Here is a 17864-nt window from a genome sequence, read left to right as displayed (position 1 = left end):
AATTTGATGTGCAGGACCAAGTATGCATTGCATATTGTTTTGTTTTGTTTTTGTTTGGTGGATAAGTACAACTTGCAACTCTTTAGATACCTGTTTTCTTAAGTGCCTGTTTGATCAACAAATTATTAATACCTTAAAAAATGAAAGAATACAAATTGGAGCATTCACCAAATATTTAACATCTGTGCAAGATACTATAAAAGATACAATGCTGCAGAAGACAAGTGCTTAAAGAAGTCCAAAGCAAATCACAATTCCAGAAAACCAAAGTGATACTTTCCTCTTAGAGATGATAGATTTGGGATGTAGAATGAAACATACATTTTTGTACATGGCCAATTTGTTTCACTTGATTATTCATATTTTTATACGGGTTTTGTTTTTATTTACTTTACTGTTTAATTTGGAGGGATGATAGAGGAAATAATTGATTATTAATTGTAAAAGTAATAAAATCTGAAATAAAGGAGTCCAAAGGAGTTATCATTTCTGAATTGAACATCCAGGAGGAAATGTCAAATCAGCAATTAGAAATGTGAGGTTGGCTCCAGAACCATGAAAAATATATTAGTATAATATTAAGCAGGACACAAAGGATCATTCTGGGCATTGAAGGTACATTTAGATTTGATGTAAATTGTGTCTCCTTTAACCTTTTTGGGGGCCGGATGTAAACTGTATCCCCTTTGAGGGGAATTCCTAACTCTCAAACCCTGGGAGGGGCATATCTTTCCCGGGCAACTCCCATTCAATTGGAAATCTCAGCCTGGAGCATTGTCAACATGCTTTTGAGTGGCTCAAACAGCTCCCCAGCTCCAGGCCAACATTGACCAGATATAACCAGGGGTTTGTCAACCTATCTTTGTAAAATCATCCTAACAGTATTCTTTGCCCACTAAGAAAGCTGTCTTTTTAGTGCAAATAAATTCCCTTTTGCCACAAACTTTGAGTTTGCGAATTCGCAAGGGATCTGCGACATTGACCAGAGGGGATCTCTTACCCTGAATTCTCACATCTCATCAGATTAGTAAAAGAAGAAAAGGAATGTAGACTAGCTGGTGAAGACTGAAGATTGACATGGTAACATCAAATAGGCAAACATGGTAATTAAAAAAAAAAACTCTAGATTGATTCAATCATTCAAAAGAGCAGTTTGGAATTATGCTCAAAGGGTTATAAAACTGCATAACTCTGATCCAGCAGTGTCACTACTAAATCTCTATCCCAAAGAGATCATAGATGAGGAAAAAGTGATGTAATAATAGCTTCTAGGCAAGATAGCAATAATTTTAAGGACTCCTGATCTTAAGGGGGTCTTCTGTTCTAACAATTTGTCAGTGATTTTAAAGTCCTCTGGCTTTGGAATCTGTGACTGAGAACCCCCCACTCCCTGCACCCAACCTGAGAATAGTGTTGTTCTAGCAATCTGATTCTAAAGTTTTTTGGCCTCAGGATAGTCCCACAAATCAAACTCCTGAGACAATAGTGAAGAGACTACTCCTTAGTTCATTGCTGACTGTCAGACAGATAATCTGTTGGTCAGTAAAAACCAAATTCTTGAGACCACTCCTTGGTTCTACTCCTAGGCCATAAATTTAGCATATCTATAACATGAATAAATGTGTCTCTAAGTTTCTGTTTCTTTGCTAAATTCTTTTGGAATTCAGATGGCTACAACTGGCATTACAATAACAATAGACTTTGCCCTCTTGACTTGGAAATGGGTTCAAGCCTATAATTTTTTTTGAGATACCTTGCAGCACTGGTCTGTGACCCCCAACCTTTTGGGATCCCTTCCCAAACTCAACAAAAGAATCCCACTTGTGCAAAAATGTTTGTAGCAGCTCTATTTGTGATGGTAAAGAATTGCAAAATGAGTGGATGCCCATCAATTGGGGAATAGCTGAATAATTTGTGGCATATAAAAGTAATGAAATATTATATGAAAATAATGGAATATATAAGAAATGAATAGACTAATTTCAGAAAATCTGGAAAGATTTATATAAATTGATATTAAGTGAAATTGATGGAAAATAGCTTCTAGGGGAAACAGCAATAATTATAAGGTTCCCTTGATGAGGTTCAGCAAGCACAGAGAGTTGTGGAAACCCCTTCTGGTCGGCCTGCAAGTCCTTCGTAAATGAACCCAAAAAGTTAGACTGGCAAAAGAAATTTATTGTTGGAACTGAGAAGCCAGTCTTCACCTAGGAAGGCTGACTTCCTCAGAGGCAAGGTAAAGTTTCTAGCAGAGAAATCCCGACAGAGAGATAAAGAGGAGTGTGGTCCTGTTAAGAAAATAGGTGAGAGAGATAAAGAAGGATTAACACAGAAAAGAGAATGTCTTCTCAGTGGGCAGAGGGTCCTCGAAGGCAGTTATGCCAAGGAGAGAGAGAGAGGTTCATTGGCATGGCATGTCCTCTTTTGGCCCTCTACAAGGAATGAGCCCCAAGTTGCCCCTTTTTATAATTTCAAACTTTAGCTAGGGGCTGGGTGCAGTTTGAGTTGAAATCAGACCAAAATCTTTGTGAATGAATAGAAATTTTCCATTTGAATGAGTATCACTGGACTAATCTCCAACTCAATAGAGGTCCATAGGAATCTAGATCTCTAGCTTGGACTAAGTAGGAGTAGCCCTGGACTCAACTAGGCCCACCAAGAGAAAGAATGAAACCACTTATCTTGATTCCCAAGGGCGTGTCTCTCAGGAAAGAGCTTCTCCGAGGGTTCAAGGAGTTTCCCAAGCATTCCCCCCAAAGTCAGAAATAGAGAGTTTCAGTATTCCCCTTATCATCCTGACGTGAGGACACTTCTGTTCTAACAATCTGTCACTGATTCTAAATCTTCTGGCTTTGGAATCTGTGATTCTGACGCCCTCTGGTCCAAGAATGCTATTGTTCTGTCAATGATTGTAAAAGTCTTTTAGCCTAGGAACATAATATTTCTTCCCTTAAACTTTAGGGAAGATATATTTGTGATCCTGAGATTCTCTTATTGTAGTTCTGACAATCTTGTCTGCCAGTGATTCTAAAATCTTCAGGCTTTAGAATAGTCCTAGGTCTACTGGTCAGTGATAACCAAATTTCTGAGACCACTCTTCAAGGCCATATTTCTAGGCCATAAAATCATTATATCAATAACATGAAGAACTAGATAAATGTGCCTCCTTGTTTCAAGTTCCTTGTTAAGTCCTTTGCTCTTCAGCCTGCTTCAATTGGTATTACAATTCCAATAAACTTTGCCCCTTGACATGAATATAGGTTCAAGCCTGCAAATTCTTTTGAGACACCAGTCTGCCATCCCCAATCTTTTGGTGTCCCTTCCCAATCTCAACCAGGTAAACACTGTATACAGCAACAGCAAGATTGTGTGATAATCAATTATGATAGACTTAGTTCTTCTCAGAAATGTGATGATGCAAGACAAATCTAATGGACTTGGGAAGGAAAGTGCCATCCACTTCCAGAGAGATATGGAAACTGAATTCGACAGAATCATCCTGTTCTTACCTTTTTTTTCTCCTGTTTTGTTTTTTCTAGTAGTTTTTTCCTTTTATTCTGATTTCTCTCTCCCAACATTACTCATATGGAAAATGCAATATATATGTGTGTGTGTACAAGCTACAAAAAATTAAATTAAAAAAATAGAAACCAAACAAAACTCTAGGCTTGGATCAAAAGATCAGAGTTTGGATTCTAGCTTTCACAGCCACATAACTATAAGCAATTTACTTAAACACCCGAGTTTCCGTTTCTTAGTTGTGGAAAGGACGAACTAACATTAGCACTAAAGAGCTCACCCAGTTGCTTTTGGGAGAGGAGTTTATTAACCTAACAGCTCCATATAAATGACAGTATGCGTTAGTCTATACTTCCCACGATGTGAACTAACATCTACCTAGAGCTTCCACTACCAAACAGCTGTAAAACATCTGTAAAGCAGTATCCGGTATTAAAAAAAGTCGCTCAGATACGACTCCTTTACTTTATATTAAAGGTCCAATTTTCGCTTATTTCTAAATTCTTCTCTCCAACTCGCCCAAGGGCCTTAGGACTGCGCTTTGAAATTAGGATCAAAGAACCAACTAAAGCTTTCTCCCCGCCTGGGCCTCCACAGCCCAGACAGCAAGCGCGGCCCAGGACGCACCCGAAAGGAAGCCCTAGCCTTCCGGCTCTCGGCGCGCATGCCTAGGTTGCTACAGAGGAAAGACTTTTACGACCCGATTGGCAGATTTTTTTTGCTAATCGTTTGGGTTTAAAGGTGCCTCCCTCCCTAGGGCTGGGCCGGCCTGAACAGCGGTAGTTTCAGTTTTTCTGGAGCTAATGCGGAAGGGAAATGAGGGCTCCTCTGACTAGAGAGCGGCTCGCCTCTCCCGGTATCCGGCCCTTCGCGGAGGGCTCCTGTGGGCGGCTGCGCAGACAGAGCTCAGGTAACAGTGACCTCCTGCTGCCGCCGCTGCTACTGCTTCTGCTTCATTTTCTGCGCCAAGAATGGTTACCTGTCAAGCCGGCAGAATAATTCGCCCCCCCCGTTCTCCTAATAGAATTACCCTTCCCGTTTTTCTGGTTAGCTTTTAAAAGGGCTTTTGGATCGCGGGCGTATGTAGACGTAGTTCCAAGCCCAGGTCCTGCTCCTTGAACCTAGCCTCACGTAATCCGAGCTTGTAGAACGGGTATTCCTGGTCCAATGAGGGAGGACTGCTGTCTGTCACCCGGGAAGAACCCGGAACTCGGCGTTAGTGATTATTAGGGAATTAGGCCCACGAAACACTCAGCAAGTTAGACCGCAGCCTTCTGACTTCCGGGTTCCCTTCTGCTCCGATGCTTTGGCTAGCGTTAGCAACCAAGTTAGTTTCCAAGTTGCCCAAGTAACTGAGATCTGGAATTACAGAATGCTTGAATTATAAGTGATCTTGGCTGTCATCTACACCAGGGCTTCTTAAATTTTTTCGCCCAGGAAATTTTTACGTGACCCTGGGTATATAGGTATATAGAATAGGTACACAAAGCAAACATTTAATAATAATAAATTACAATTTTGTGACATTAACCCCCTCGATTCCCTCCCCCCCAACTTAATGAGATTTCTTCTCCCCCCCCCCCCGCCTTTTTTTTTTTTTTATTATAGCTTTTTATTGATAAAACCTATGCATGGGTGGGGTAGTTTTTCAGCATTGACCCTTGCAAAACCTTCTGTTCCAACTTTTCCCCTCCTTCCCCCCATCCCCTCCCCTAGATGGCAGGTAGCTTCATACATGTTAAATATATTGAAGTATGTGTTAAATACAATATATGTGTACATATTATCTTGCTGTAATGAGATCCCTTTCAAACTATAGTTTAAAAAGCTAGATTTTAATCTTGGGAACTCCCATCCATAGTAGCTAAGGAATATAGTCTGTTACATTTGTTAGCTCTATGAGGTAAAGGATTATGTCATTTTTTTTTTTTTTTTGTTCCTATAACTTTCCCAATTCTTAAATAAGACCTTTTAACACAGTAAGAATTTAAATGTTTGTTGAATTGTCCATAAAGACACAACTACTGGGGCAAGAATGAGTGCTAGAATCTTTATCTTTGGATGCTCAATACATTGTAATTTTATATATTAGGGATTGACAATGAGAGTAGAGGATTCATTTTGGTCCATCTCCCTGATGTAAGTTTTTGTAGTCTCTAGAGAAAAGTAATTTTTATAGTTTTTAAAAATTATCTTTCCCTCATTACATATAAAAATATTTGTAAATTTTTTTGTTTTGAGTGAATTCTGTCCTCTCTGTGCAATCATGTAAAACATTTCCACATTAGCCATTTTGTGCAAGAAGACTTAAAGATCAACAGAGGAAGGAAGGAAGGAAGGAAGGAAGGAAGGAAGGAAGGAAGGAAGGAAGGAAGGAAGGAGGAAGGAAGGAAGGAAGGAAGGAAGGAAGAAGGAAGGAAGGAAGGAAGGAAGGAAGGAAGGAAGGAAGAAGGAAGGAAGGAAGAAGGAAGGAAGGAAGGAAGGAAGGAAGGAAGGAAGGAAGGAAGAAGGAAGGAAGGAAGGAAGGAAGAAGGAAGGAAGGAAGGAAGGAAGGAAGGAAGGAAGGAAGGAAGGAAGGAAGGAAGGAAGGAAGGAAGGAAGGAAGGAAGGAAGGAAGACCACAGAGTTAGTTTAATTTATATTTAATTAATAGTGCTTTAGAGCATTTTTTTATGATTGTATGGATAGCTGATTTCTTTGCCTGAAAACTGTATGTTTGTATCCATTAATTATTAATTAATTGAGGAATGACTTGTCTAATAAACTTGACTCAATTCTCTATCATTTGAGAAATCAGAGATACCTGTTGTAAGATTTTCCCTCTCCCCTCCACAGTTTTCTGCTTTCCCTCCAATTTTGGTTGTAATTAGTTTTGTTTGTGCAAAAACCTTTAAACTTTATATAACCAAAATTATCCATTTTACATTTTGTGATGCTTTTTATATCTCCGTTATTCCTAAGCTCTTTCCTTATCTATAGATTTGACAAGGACACTATTCCATGCTTTCCTAATTTGTCTATGGTATCACCTTTCATGTGAAAATTATGTACACATTTTGACTTTATCTTGACATATAGTATGAGATGTTAGTCTATATCTAGTTTTTGCCATTCTGTTTTCCAGTTTTCCCAGCAGTTTATGTCAAATAATGAGTTTTTGTCCTCAAAGCTTGAATCTTTGGATTTGTCAAACACTAGATTACTACAGTCATTTACTAAAATGAATTGTGTATCTAATCTATTCTACTGATTCACCATTTTTTTAAAGTCAGTACCACACTGTTTTGATAATTGTTGCTTTATAATATAATTTGAGATGTGGAACTTCTGGGCCACCTTCCTTCACATTTTTTTTTTCATGGATTCTCTTCATATTCTTGACATTATACATACATACATATATATATATACATATATGTATATGTGTATATATATATATATTTATATATATATATATATATATATATATATATATATATTTGATTTTGAGTTTGGTATAGCATTGAATAAGTAAATAAATTTTGGTAGAATTGTAATTTTTCTTATATTGGTTTACCATATTCATGAGCAGTTGATATTTTTCCAGTTGTTTAGATCTGACTGTATTTGTATGAGAAGTGTTTTGTATCTGTGTTCATAAAGTTTTCAGGTTTATCTTGGCAGGTATACTCCCAAATATTTTATATTTTCAGTTATTGGAATTGTCTTCAGCAATGAAATTTTGCTATTTTTAGTTGCTAGACTTTGTTGGTAATATACAGAAATGCTGATGATTTATGTGATTTTATTTTCTATTTTGCAGCTTTGCAAGGGTTCCTTTAATCTTCCCTCTCTGACATCTGCTGTTCTTTAGGTGGCAGTTTGTGAGGTAAAAGTTCCTGAGTCGAAATTTCTTGAGCATTTGTGAAATTGATATGAAAAATGAAATAAATTTTCTTGAGACTTCTGTTTTTCTTGGGGACTTTCGTTTGTTGATTCAGGGAAGTCAGCCTGGTGGTGTTCTGATTCTAAGGCCATTTGGTTTTAATGGCTGTCTAGTTTAAAAGATTGGAGAATGCCCTGGTTATGGGGTCACAGATCTTTGTTCAGATTCTACCTCTGAGGCTTATTAGCTATGTCAGTTTGGACATAACTTTTTTTTTTTTTTAAACTTTACTTATACTTTAGTGTTTTTTTTTTTTCATTTTTAAAAATTAAAGCTTTTTATTTACAAAACATATACATGGGTAATTTTTCAACATTGACCCTTGCAAAACTTTCTGTTCTAAATTATCCCCTCCTTTCCTCCATCCCCTCCCCTAGATGGCAGTAATCCAATACATGTAAAATATATTAAAATATATGTTAAAGCTAGTATACGTATACATATTTATACAATTATCTTGCTGCACAAGAAAAATTGGATCAAGAATGGGAAAAAATGAGAAAGAAAACAAAACGCAAGCAAACAACAGAAAGAATGAAAATGCTATATTGTGATCCACAGTCAGTTTCCACACTTTCTGTGGGTATAGATGGTTTTCTTCATCACTGTACAAGTGGAACTGATTTGAATCATCGCATTGTTGAAGAGAGCTTCGTCCATCAGAATTGATCGTCATATAATCTTGTTTTGACGTGTATAATGATCTCTTGGTTCTGCTCACTTCACTTCACTTTGCATCAGTTCCATATAAATCTCTCCAGACCTCTCTAAAATTATCCTCCTGATCATTTCTTGCAGAACAATAATATTCCATAACACTCATTTACTATAACTTATTCAGCCATTGTATAATTGATGGGCATCCAACTCCATTTCCAGTTTCTTGCCACTACAAAGAGGGCTGCCACAAACTTTTTCACCCATGTGGGTCTCTTTTGGGTCCCTTTCCTTTTTTATAATCTCTCATAGAGACACTGCTGGATCAAAGGGTATGCACAATTTGATAGCCCTTTGAACATCGTACCAAACTGCTCTCCAGAATAGTTGGATCCGTTCACAGCTCCACTAACAATGTATTAGAGTCCCAGTTTTCCCGCATCCCCTTCAATATTCATCATTATTTTTTCCTATCATCTTAGCCAATCTGACAGGTGTGTAGTGGTATCTCAGAGGTATCTTAATTTGCATTTCTCTGATCAGTAGTGATTTAGAGCACCTTTTCATATGACTAGAAATGGTTTTAATTTCTTCACCTGAAAACTGTCCGTATTCTTTGACCATTTATCGATTGGAGAATGGTTGAATTCCAAAAAATTTTAGTCAATTCTCTATATATTTTAGAAATGAGGCCTTTATCAGAATCCTTAAATGTAAAAATGTTTTCCCAATTTGTTGCTTCCCTTCTAATCTTGCCTGCATTAATTTTATTGGTATAAAAAATTTTCAGCTTAATATAATCAAAACTTTTTATTTGGTGTTCAATTATGAGTTCTTCTTCTTGGGTCACAGATTCCTTCCTTCTCCACAGATCTGAAAGATAAACTATCCTGGACATAACTCTTAATCATCCATGATGTAGATGTTTTACTCTGTAAGATGAGAAGGTTGGATGACCTCTAATTTTCTATTTCTAAATCTATGATTACAAAATCTAAAGTGCTTTATTAGCTACTTTCATTAAATGATGATACTAACTTTTCAATCCTTTTTGCCAGTTTTGCAATTTTTTTTGGTTGAAATTCTATCATCCCTGATTTCAGTCAGTTATTTTCATGAACCACATCAGAATAAAACAGACTAGAGAGAATCAAAAATAATGATACTAAATAACTCAGTATTCAATAAGCCCCAAATCATGAGTTATTTAAGAAAGAATTTCCCATTTAATATGAACTGCAGAGAAAACTGGAAAGCGTTCATTCTGGCAAAAAATAGGTATAACTCAATACCTTGTACAATAAATTCAAAATGAATGTGACCTGAATATTTAAGATTATACCATTAAAAAAAATTGGAGACGATATATTTCTTTAATAGCTATGGATAAGTGCTATATTTCTAGCCAAACAAAGAATAGAGGCAAAAAAAATATAAAGTTGATAATTTTGATTACATAAAATTGAATGCTTCTTCATAAATAAGAATCATCTAAAATAAGAAAGCAATCAAATGAGAATAAAATCTGTAATTCTTGGGTAAATATTTGGTTGATAACTCAGAAATGTGTGTGTGTGTGTGTGTGTGTGTGTGTTTTCCCAATATATCAGTAGTCAAAGGATGTGAACAAGCAATTCTTAAAAGGATAATTGCAAACTATTAAGAACTACATCACTAACAATAAGATACACAAATCAAAACAACCCTAACATTTCACCTTGCACTTAAGTTGAAAAAATAACAATATTTGGTCAATGTTGGGAAGGTAGACATACTAATGCATTGTTAGTATTACTAAACCAAATCTAATAGCCCTTTTTTCAATCTTGATACTTCTTGACCTTTCTGCAATCTTTGACACTGCCAATTATCATTTTTTCTCTAAAGTTTTTGTGATACTGATCTCTCCTTGTTTTCCTCCTGTCCATCTGACTTTTCTTCTCTATCTTCTTTACTTCATAGACTAACTACTTAATAGGGTTGTTGTGAAAGCTCAATTGAAGGAGAGTACAGTTTTTGTATACCCCAAGTAATTTAAAAATGTCAAGTAGTAATACTATTTTACCCTGTTTCTAGGTTGTGATCATGATTTAATTAATTCTTCAACCTTCCATTTCAACTCTGAGCTTGATTCTTGAACTAGCTGTACAATAATAGAACGAAGCAACAATTTTATATACTACAGCTCATATCTCTAGTGTCTTATATCCCGAACTTTGATATGACTCTATCAAATTGGTTAATAATAGAGTATATATATATAGAGAGAGAGAGAGCATGGGTCCAAATGAATTGTTTCTCACCTTTATATACTCTTATGGCAATAATCATCAGAACAATTTGGAAATGGATTAGAAACAAGTCAATAAATAAAAACAGATTAGGTATGTAACACACAAAGGAAAACAATGAAAATTTGCTTTGCTTGCCTATAAGCAAATGATTTTGTTTTCTTGTTTTTTTTTTTTTTCTTTCCAGTGGAAGTATTAAAGGATAGAGTAATAGGAAAAAGGTAGCACAAAAAAAGAAAAGAGGGTTATCTTTTTTTTTTTAATGAAGAGAAAGAAGGTTATCTTTTTTTTTTTAATGGAGAGAAAAGATTAGAAAAAAATCCAGAAAGTCCACATAAATAGAAAAGCTTTGGAAACTATAGAATGATCATTACAGTACACGATTAAAAACCTAGAGTTTCAGACACAATCTTCTTTTTTCTGTTCTACTATATATATATGGAAAATTTATTTAATCAGTAAAAAAATTAAAATTAATATAAAAAATTAGGACTATTTCATTTTTTTGCATTTATTTATTGAGAGTACTAGCACAGAAACACAGTAGAGTAAATACAATAAGGGAATGATACTATACTATAGTTAATATAGTAAATTACAGAAACTATAAAAGATTGATTCATTTTCTCTTGGTACATAAGATCATTCACAATGCAGATAAGAAATATAATATATAAATGTGTAACATATAATATAATTTTGCTTATTTTAGCCTATGCATCATGTATCAATTGATTTTTATGTATTTGGTTGTGATGACCGGGTATTTAAAATCAGCCGGAGTCAGGAATTTAGGTTAAGGGAAAAATCTTCAATCTTTATTCTCAGTAGAGGTGAAGAAAGCAATATGGGCAGCTGCGACAGGAAGCCAGCTAGCAGAGAGGAATCGGAGATCAAAGGCCATTGCGATAGCAATGCGAGCAGCTGTGACAAGAGGCCAGCCAGCAGTCTCTCCTTCCGCTTCCCTTTTCACTCCCCTGCCTCCACCCACCAAAAACGTCATTTCCTATACAACACATCAGGACTTGCACAAAGAGTGGGCGGGGGCCATTCTTTCTCCAAGCATATATATTAATAGAGTATAGTCCAATTGCTATTTAATCTCACATGCTTGGGACCTCAGGGCATCAACTCAAGCCTCAGCCCATTACATCTCCCGCTTTCTTTTGTTTTAGAACACAGGTCATGCCATCCCTCACTCCTCAGGGAGGTCAGAGCTCCCAAGGGGAGGTGATCACACCCTCCCTGACTTCTCAGAAAGGGAGGTGAAAGCACTAAAAAGGAGATAATCATGCCCTCCCTGATATCTCAGGAAGGGAGATGAAAAGCACCAAAGGGAAGTGGGGGTTGCTAACAGGTTTCTGGCTGAAGGGTCTTATTATGCACAAACCCATCAGCATGGGAAGTATTACACAAGCACATAGCAATGACGCAGAGGCTATTAGTGATGACTCTCCCCACGGTCAGTGCAGGCTTGATGTGGTGTAACAAACATGAATTGTACACACAAGTAATGGTATAACAAACAATATAAATCAACATGGTGTTGTAAAAGATTGCCAAAAGTCCTAGAAGGAGAGTATGTAAACAGCAGTCACACATACGCCTTCTTCAGCAGCCAAGAGATAGTCCAAAACCAGTCTATTGTCTATTGCTTCACATATCAGGGAATCCAATGATTCCCCCAAGTTTCTGAAGTCCTGCAAAAGTCTTTTTATGTGTTAGGGAATCCAAAGATTCCAGCAGATTTTGAAGTCCTGTAACAATCTTATCATTTCTCAGATAATCTAATGATTCCTGAGGGCTTTCAAGTCTTATATCTCAGAGAATCCAATGATTCCTGAGGGTTTTCAAGTCTTATGTTTCAAAGAATCCAATGATTCCTGAGGGTTTTCAAGTCCTACAACAATCTTATCATGTCTCAGAGAATCCAATGATTCCTGAGGGTTTTGAAGTCCAGCAATTTTCTATGTCCATGAGTCAAACGCCATAACTGCCACGTTCTTTCAATGGTGAGCACAATCAGCAACAGATCTACCCGATATTTCTTGGGTCTCCTCCTTCGTTTCAAGGGTCTGCTCCGTCTGTCTGCAGTGGACAAGGCAAATACGGCTCGTTGGCACCCATCTGATTCCTGCTCCACCTGTAGAGATAAAAGCAAACCCTCTTCCCCAAGCAGTTAACCTATCTAATTCCGTTCTATTTACTACTTTCTGGATCTCTCCACATCATCTGGCAATTATCTAAAAATAGTGGAGCTGTTTGCACTGGACACTGCCCTGTTGTGTTAAAAGGCCTGTAACTTCCCCAACTGTAATCTTGATTGCTTTTCTGTTGGTTGATGACATTAGAGTCCTGAATTTCTAAAGACTCTCTGGGTGTAACCTCAGTTGCTATCATGCCCCACCTATCTTTTGATTGATATCTTGGAGCTGGGCCCTGCCTCTCATTTCTCTGGGTCAATCTACATTCAGAGGCCCAATGAAAGCCTTGGTTACATTTTGGACATGGGATTTTGGGTTTTATTCTCTCACCCTGTCTTTTCATTCTATCTCCGTATCTACAATGAGCTCTCAAATGTCCAACTTTTCCACACTGAAAGCATCTATGAGTTTCTCTAGAATTCCTTTGCCAAGAAGGACCCTGTCTTTCCATATTCAACATAGTTTGGATATAATAAGCACAGTGCCTTATGATCTCCTCTAAAGGAGCATCCTTGTGCAGTCCTAGTATAATTCTTCTGCAAACCTCATTAGCATTTTCCTTAGCAAGTTGCCTTATCAAAATGTCTGTTATTGCATTTTCCCCATTAATTCTTGTGACAGCTATCTGCAAACGTCCCACAAAGTCAGCAAAGGGTTCATCCGGCCCTTGTGTTATTTTTGTGAAGGCCCCACCCTTGTCATCTTTATTATGGAGAGAAGCCCACGCTTTGATAGCATTAGCAGCAATTTGCTCATATGCTGCTATGGAATAATTAATCTGTGCTACGACGTCTGCATAGGAACTTACACCTGTTAGTAGGTCACAGGTGATTGCAGCATGAACTCCCCTTTGACTATTTTGTTGGGCTTGTATCCTACAGAGCTCACTATATTCAGAAAGCCACAAGTAGTTATGTCCAGGTTCTAGGCATACCTTTACTATAGATTCCAGTCATTAGATTTCAAAAGCCAAATTCTGTAATAACATCTTAACATAAGTTGATGTAGCCCCATAAAGAGTGCAAGCCTTTTTCAGGTCTTTGAGGATTTCTATATCAAAAGGAGCATATTTTCTACTTTCTTGACCTGAAGAATTAAAATTGAATTACAGGAAAAATGTGGTGTTGAAATTCCAATACATTTCTCCCTTCCGCTTTGGCCTTAACTAGTCCTTTTTGCAATCTAGTCATAGGAGCGGCTGGATGCTGGGGGGGGGGGGGGGGGGGGGAGGGAGGGGGAGTGCTGGTGCTGTCACTGCCTCCCCTCCCCTTCCTCCCTCCCCCCCCCCCCATACTACTCCTCCTCCCTCCATCCCAGAGGGTGGAGTTGATGGAGGGGAGTCAATTACCTGCTCCTTAGGTGGGGCTGAAGCTGCCTCAGATTCACCCCACTCTTGAGCCTCACTTAAGTCTCCATGCCCTGTGGGGATATGGCCATTAATCTGTTTTTTGTCTTCCTCCTTTATCTCAGGCTTCCCCTTTTGGCTATTCCTAGACTAGTTTCCCTTACCTCTCAGAGTGATCTGGTTGTCTGATCAGCTTGTAATGAGGGATGGAGCAGCTACTTTTCCTTTTTTGCTTAGTTATATTTCATCAATTTTCTTTGCTTCCCAGGGGAAAGGGGAGTTAGGAGGAAACATCTATGTTATCTCTATTCCCAGATTAGCTAACTTGGTGAAAAAGGGAGAGAAGGAAGTGGGGAAGAGAGTGTAACTCATCCCATGGTTAACTGTGCTCATAGAGGTAGGAGTTTGGGCTCTTATGGCCTTGGGGCTTAGTTTTCATTGATAGGAGATTAGAAATCTGAAAACTCCAGTGCTTTAATGTATTATGGGAAATGAGTAGAGTACTTGAACATTTCTAGATAATCTGATTTTCCCTCCTCCCATATTTCTCCCCCTAACACCTTCCTTATTATTATTGAGCTTGCTGTATGGCAAAACAAACAACAACAACAAAAAAAAACAAATGTTCTAAAGTTTGTTCATGGATTGAATTCTAATTTAATATTTAATTCTCCTGAGCAAATCTAAAGCATGTTATAAAGGGAGATAATTGCAAATGTGAGGATGCAGGTATTCATTTTTTAGCAAAAAATGGCAATTTGTTGACATTCAGAAAGAGGGATGGAAGTTGCAGTTTAAAAAATATGTCTAAAAAGCAAATATCCAGTAGAAAGGAACATAGCAATTATAAACTAAACATTGTGAAATGAATTACTGCATTTCTAGTTTTTCTAGTTCACATGGATATAATTGACAATTTTATGAGTATGGATAATATAAATCAAATTTCTATAAATCAAGAATCGCATGTATTTTTATGTATGTAAGTTGTATAGGAAAGTGGCCTAATTACATATATTTATGTAAATTACATATGACAGTGACCTATATCCTCATTAGAAGCACTAAAATTTTAATGGTAGATAAGGCCTAAGAGAAAGATATCTCTATTTGTATTGTTCTGCCTGCCATCTCAGAGAGGAGGTGGGGGGAAGGAGGGGCAAAGTTGGAACAGAAGGTTTTGCAAGAGTCAATGCTGAAAAATTACCTGTACATATATCTTATAAATAAAAAGCTATAATAATAAAAAAGAGAGAGATGTCTCACTTAATTGGAAAGATTAAATGGAAATATAACAAGGTGGAACATTTTTACATTACTTTATCTGATTCCCAAATAAACTCACAGGAAGTTTTAAAGATTACAGTTTTGATGTATGTTAGACTTCATGAAACTTTTTTTTTCATTTACTATGAAGAATTAAGAACATAATACAGTTGTCCACTTGTGATTAAACATAGGAAATCTTGGGAGATTGGGGCAAATGTTAATTTTTTACATATAATATGATTTTATCTTTTTTCTTGAAGTCTTTTTGTGGTACATCAGAAATAGGTAGAATTTTAATTTCTTTTAAAATAAACTTGAAAGCTATAAACATATATTACCTATATTAAAATTTTATTGATATCTTTTATTTTATATCACCTTTATTACTTAATAAGTTTCTCTCCTTGTATTCTATCCTTTCCCAGGAAACCATCCTTATAACAATTTTTTTTTTTGAAAAAGGAAAAAAGCAGTTCAACAAAATTAACTCAGTCTTATATGCTGTAGTGCCCCATATCTTTAAAGAGGAGAGAGATAACCTTTTCTTTTCTGTTTTTCAAGGTCATTATTTTTATATAGAGTTTAATTTCATTATTTCCCAACAAAATTCTTAAATTTTATTTATTTTTATTTTTTTAAAATATATTTTCTTTTATTTTATAATAACTTTATATTGACAGAATCCATGCCAGGGTAATTTTTTTTTTACAACATTATCCCTTGCACTCGCTTCTGTTCCAATCTTAAATTTTAATTTAAAAAATCCTGTTAGTAAATGTGGATTTTCATGTTTCTTGTTTTTATACAGGATTTTAGGTTGCCCCAGAATTTTATATGAACTGCAAAGAGTGGATCTATGAAGTTTTAAATATAAACTATATAAATATTGATATTTGATGAGAAACTTCCTTATCTTATTAAGAGAAGATGAACAAAACAATAACTTCATCAACATATGTTAGATGCCTAAATGTTGGCCTAATTAGGCAACTGGCAGATTTTATTGATCCTCAGGAAGGATGGAAGAAATTAGCAGTTGACATAAAAAAGCCTTCTGGAGACAGTAGATATAACCAATTTCATATAAGGTAAGGCATTAAAGTCTCTTCCTTTGAAAAATGGCAATAGCACAATTCCTGTATTAAAAGATATGCATTCAGTTCTTTCAGCACGAATTTATTGGGTTTATGTTATATGCTAAGCATTGTGCTAAGTGCTAGGGATATCCTTGCCTTTAAGGAGGGGTCAGCTAGGTGAGTGCTGGCCCTGGTCAGAAATAGCTGAGTTTAAATCTGACCCCGATATGATCTGTATGACCCCAGGCAAGTCATTTAACTCTGTTTGCCTCCGTTTATTCATCTGTAAAATGTGCTGGAGAAGGAAATGGCAAATCACTCCAAGAAAAGTGGGATCACAAAAAGCTAGGCACGACTGAACAACAAAAGCCTTCAAGGAACTTATATTTTATTAGGGGATTTCCTAACTACATAGTTATAAATATCTGTAAATACCCAAATACCGTAAGTCCTGCATTTCAGGCAATGGGCCACAAAGAAGGAGGTTTTGGGAGAATTTTGACACTTTTGTTTAAATACCTAACAATTCAAACTTGAAATACTACTTAGTATTGTGAATTACTACATGTAATGTACATGTAATATATATGATATATATGTACATATATAATATTTGGTTGGAAATTAAGGTTCTCATCCCTGTCACTGAGTCACTATTTGATCAGCTAAGGATGTATCAAAATGTTTTATTTGAATTGTGATAATAATAATTGCTATTTGTATTTCATTGGAAGGTTTGCAAAGTGCTTCACTTTGGTGTAAGTACTATTAGGTATTATTCTTATTTTGCCATTGTCATTGTCATATATACACAGCAGTCTTTGGTGTTTCTTCTGTATCCCAGACTTCTTTAAGTTGTTGCCTTTGAGGTTTTATCTCTATAAAACAAACAATTATTCTTAGCTGACTCTAAAGTTCTGGTATGATAGTGTTCTGCAAACGTTGCTTTTATTTTATCGGTCAATATAGTTGCCAAAGGTACATCATGATCAATAGAGAGAAAGGAAAGCTTTCCTGTGGTTTTTAATCAACCAGTAAACATTGATTAGATATCTTCTGTGTGCAAGGCACCATACTTAGTGCTGGAGGTACAAAATGAGGCAAAAACCAGTCCCTGCCCTCAAGGGCTTATAATCTTATGAAAGAGATAATATGCAAAGAAACATACACAAAACAAGTTATATACTGGATAAATAGAAAATGATTAGCAGAGGGAAACACTGGAATTAAGAGGGATTGAGGAAGGCTTCCTGTAGAAGGTAGTCGGGACTTAAAAGGAAAACTTGGAGGTCAGAAGTCAGAAAGGAGGAGGGAGGGCAGGCAGAGAAAATGCTTGGAGAGAGCAAGTCTTGTTCATGGAACAGCCAGAAAGCCAGTTTCGCTGGATTGTAGAGTACATGTTGAGGAATAAAGTATAAAAGGAAAGGTGGAAAGGGGCTGGTTTGTGAAGGGCTTTGAATGCCAAATAGAGCATTTTGGATTTGCTTCTGGAGGTAATAGGAGTTAATTATTGAGAGCAGGACTTGATTGCATCTGCATTTTAGGAAAAGGGAGGGTGGTATGGGAAAAGGGAGGATG

At 36.6% G+C, this 17864-nt stretch overlaps 1 protein-coding gene and 1 long non-coding RNA gene across 3 annotated transcripts in view; one reads left to right on the top strand and one right to left on the bottom strand.

Annotated features, from left to right (window-relative positions):
* The first annotated feature begins 2070 nt into the window (after positions 1-2070).
* Positions 2071-17864, top strand: part of IRAK4 (interleukin 1 receptor associated kinase 4) — a 43378-nt gene continuing 27584 nt past the window's right edge. Inside the window, exons 1-2 of one of the 2 annotated variants that reach the window (XM_051961983.1) lie at positions 2071-4429; positions 16019-16298. In XM_051961983.1, coding sequence (XP_051817943.1) covers positions 16138-16298 — 161 coding nt within the window. In that variant the 5' untranslated portion in view covers positions 2071-4429; positions 16019-16137. The remainder of the gene's footprint in view (positions 4430-16018; positions 16299-17864) is intronic. The other variant, XM_051961984.1, reaches the window with a different exon arrangement.
* LOC127538289 (uncharacterized) lies at positions 4220-5100 on the bottom strand. The gene is made up of 2 exons (XR_007947714.1): positions 4550-5100; positions 4220-4479 (listed from the first exon to the last, which is right to left on the bottom strand). It is a non-coding gene; the product is annotated as an uncharacterized LOC127538289 (long non-coding RNA).

Source organism: Antechinus flavipes, chromosome 5 (assembly GCF_016432865.1).
Source record: "Antechinus flavipes isolate AdamAnt ecotype Samford, QLD, Australia chromosome 5, AdamAnt_v2, whole genome shotgun sequence".
In the NCBI taxonomy this organism is placed as follows: Eukaryota; Metazoa; Chordata; class Mammalia; order Dasyuromorphia; family Dasyuridae; genus Antechinus; species Antechinus flavipes.
Note: the sequence above shows the minus strand (reverse complement) of the source record. Positions and strands in the feature narration are given on the sequence as shown.